The following is a 3,817-nucleotide window of genomic DNA, read 5'->3' on the forward strand; positions in this document are numbered from 1 at the left end:
CCAAACTGGTCTGGGATTCTATTCAATGATTCTATGATATGTACTCAGTAGAACTAGGCCTCTAGGAAGGAAGGAAGGAAAGACATTTTGTGTTATGATATTTTGTATTTATATTGTGACATTTTCTCTTTTAAATGTTGCTTACTGTTTCTAGCCTTGCTAGAGGAAGTGTTTAATCTTCAGCTATCAGGCAGCTCAAGGACAGCGTTTCAAAAATGTACTACCACTAGATAAAAAAAAAAAAACCCACAACAACCACACACACTATTTAATAAGCCAAGATATCAACATATTTTCATTTTTTAAAAGTCTTAATGTCTTTTATAGGGTAGAAAATAAAACCTGAAGTGAAAGTTTAGCCCTGGACAACAACAGCATGATTATATCATCAAGTTCAGAAAGTGTAAATCCAGAACACACTGTCCACAAACCTGCAAAAGCCCGAGCCTCATCAGTGGGCACAGCTCTCAGGTGGCGAAGGTCACTCTTGTTACCCACCAGCATAATGACAATATTGTTGTCTGCATGATCTCTAAGCTCCTTTAGCCAGCGCTCCACATTCTCATAGGTGAGATGTTTGGCAATGTCATAGACAAGAAGAGCCCCAACAGCACCGCGGTAGTATCTGAAAGTAGAAGGCACATCCTTTAGAGAGAGCTCTGTCTGAGTTACCAACACACCTGGTACCTGGCTCTTCTACACTGGTTACTACTCAAAAGTTAAAAACATTCCCCCCACTTTGGAAAAAGTTGCGCTGATACAAATGCTGTTGTTGGGGGGTTTTTTTACACCTAAAACCAAGTTCCAAGTGCTGGGTTTTTTAAGGGAGTTCTTAAAAAATTCCAATGTGTGTAACAAAATGCTGGAGAGACTGCAGCAGCCGTGACATTTTGAGTCTTCTAAAACAATGTGCAAGAAAATTCACAATGCAGCTCAGAATGGGTTCTGCTAGAAGGTTTTGGTGAAGTTATAACTTACCTTTCTACTAGGAAAATAGTCCTTGGTGAAATGTCAGTATTTGTTGTTAATCTTTCAAATACCTCCTGTCCCTCTTAAAAATTAAAGAGGAGGAACTCTGGGCTATATTGACACGTATCCACAAGCCCATAATTCAAGGACAGAGTTTGCTCCAGGTGGTCTTCTCTATGGCTTTGTCTCAACAGCAACATTCTCCAGTTGCTTCACCAGTAGCTCTAATAACAATGCAAATTTTGTGCAGGTTTGGGCCTATTTCATCTCAAGCCAAGGGCTCAGGACAGCACAAGCCAATCTAGATCAGCAATCCTGTAACATCTATATCTCTCTTCCACACAGTCCTACCACTTCTCATAACATCAGGAGGATGGAGCCAGGCTCTTCTCGGTGATGTCCAACGGTAGGACAAGGGGCAAGGGGAGCAAGGTGGAGCACAGGAGGTTCCATGTAAACATAAGGAAAAACTTTTTCACTGTGAGAGTGACAGGACACTAGGACAGGCTGCCCAGAGAGGTTGTGGAGTCTCCTTCTCTGGAGACATTCAAAACCCACCTGGACGCCTTCCTGTGTGATCTCATTTAGGTTCCTGCTCTGGCAGGGGGGTTGGACTGGTTGATCTTTCAAGGTCCCTTCCAAGCCCTGACATTCTGCAATTCTGTGATTCTCCTCTGCTCCACCAGCACCTGTCCAACACGTCGCTGAACTGATTCACGGCACCAAGTCAGCAGAAAACATTCACTTTTCACTGCTGGCTGGCGTTCTGCTGGCTTAGCAAGCTGAGCTGGCCTAGCGATGTGTCAGGAGCTCGTGCCAGCACAGAAGAGAGGCAGGATCACAGGGCTACAGACACACTGATTCTCAACAGAGTCTGTTGTTGAACCAAACTCAGCCAGCAGCTTTCCTGCTAAACTTTTACAGCAGTAAGATCAATTTAAGGGTGACAAAAAAAATTCTGAAAAACATGCTAAAAATTAGGGAAAAGATGCAATTTGAAATCACCACTTACATCTGCTTCTGCATCACTTTGGTTTTGCATTCCTTTCCTGTAGATTATCCCCTTTGGGCTCCACGCTCTTCTATTTTTCTCCAATCTATTCTGCATTACCCTATTCCACCTCAATGAAAAAAGTTCCCCTTTCCTCAAGTTTAATACAAATGGTTCAATCTCCAAATCATGCACAGATTGAGATGCACAAACAAGTTTGTGCCTTTAAAAACTGAGATAGATATATATATATATATATAACACTAAAAAATTTCAACTCACTGATCAGAATATGTCCCAGATAACTAGACCTGCCAACAGGGTTTTCTTTTTTTCTCTCTACAAGATAATTTTTCCCACTACCTGCACAGAAACAGATACACTCAGAGGTTACATCTTAAGACACTGTCTGGATTAACAAGGTGTCATACATGAAAGCTTCTCAACACCACTGTTCTAAATAGGGATGTGCCTAATGCTGCAAAGTCAGCATTATCATCACAGTTGCCTTCCTACTTACTGGTTATTCAGCATGTGCTCTTGTACCTAATTTTCAGGGCTGTGACTAATTCAAAGTCAGAGATTTCAAGGCAGTTTGCGGCTGCACACTGTCCTAAAAATGCCTTCAATCTCAAGACTGAGGGGGCAATGAGGACCAGAAGCCCCTGGTGTTACAGTAAGCTTCCACGCCTAGACCAAAACTTGATGCCAGACAGTACCCAGCTCCTATCAGGAATTACATTCATTCCACATGATAAAGACAGCACATCCAGGGCAGGTAAAAAACCCAAATCACAAGATTCAAACAGAACTGCCCACACTTTTGATTTAAATTGCCATTTTTTTCTATAATAGTATAATTAAAATCTAAAAAATACTTTCATTATATTAATCAAGGAACACAAAAGTATATGCTCTCTTATGACTTGGATCTACACTGAAGTATGTTGTAATGATTTTGTCATGTGTCCCAAATATGTTTCATTAATTCTCTACCCATAAATTTATCTATACCACCTCTGCTAGAATTGTGCTGTTAGCCTGAGCAAAGACACAGTACTCACGCTGAGGTAATGGCACGGTATCGTTCCTGTCCTGCTGTATCCCAGATCTGCGCTTTTATCGTCTTCCCATCCACCTGGATGCTCCTGGTAGCAAATTCCACCCCAATGGTGCTCTTACTCTCCAGATTGAACTCATTGCGTGTGAAACGTGACAGAAGATTACTCTTCCCAACTCCAGAGTCTCCAATCAACACAACTGAAAGAAAAGACATTATTTTCCAAATTAATTCTTCGTAACAGCATCGACATAGTGCAGTGGTGCTACCTGTTGCCTTGCAGGCAGATAAATACAGGAGAAAGTTGTGTTAACACCTCAGACTTCACTACTCACAGCTTGCTTCCCCAGCCCCAAAACAGCCCCAAGCCTTTTTGTTGCTGGCAGCTGCTCAATCCCTCAGAGATGGAAATGAAAAATTGCTACAGTGACTGTCAACAGATGAACATGACTTTGGAGGCCCCAAGCCACCGCCAGTAATTAGAGGTAATAGATGTCCCTTGCACACTTGACCTTTCCCAGAGGAAGGCTGCAACCCACATTTTAAGAGACACTACAGCCAAGAACACGGCAACAGGCTACCTGTCTGCCTGACAAAAGCCTGGGTACAGTAGAAGCCTACTCTATTAAAAAAAAACAAACAAAACAAAACAAGCACACCAGAGTAAGTAAACAATTATTTGCAGTCCCCATTGGGGTCATACAGAGCATTCTATTTCAATAACTTAATTCATAAATACGTTTACCACAAAAAGGGGGAAATCGGAGACATTTGATACTACAAACAAGACTTCACCC

The 3,817-nt window shown here is 41.9% G+C and overlaps 1 protein-coding gene across 1 annotated transcript; it reads right to left on the minus strand.

Annotated features, from left to right (window-relative positions):
* Nucleotides 1-420: 420 nt before the first annotated feature.
* LOC104518155 (ras-related protein Rab-11B) lies at nucleotides 421-3,245 on the minus strand (the record flags this gene model as incomplete). Its single annotated transcript, XM_010164758.2, has 2 exons — nucleotides 3,025-3,245; nucleotides 421-625 (listed from the first exon to the last, which is right to left on the minus strand). Coding segments are annotated over exons 1-2 (417 nt in total), but the record flags the coding sequence as incomplete, so codon positions are not given.
* Nucleotides 3,246-3,817: the final 572 nt, after the last annotated feature.

Source organism: Antrostomus carolinensis, unplaced genomic scaffold (genome assembly GCF_000700745.2).
Source record: "Antrostomus carolinensis isolate BGI_N321 unplaced genomic scaffold, ASM70074v2 scaffold46713, whole genome shotgun sequence".
Lineage (NCBI taxonomy): Eukaryota > Metazoa > Chordata > Aves > Caprimulgiformes > Caprimulgidae > Antrostomus > Antrostomus carolinensis.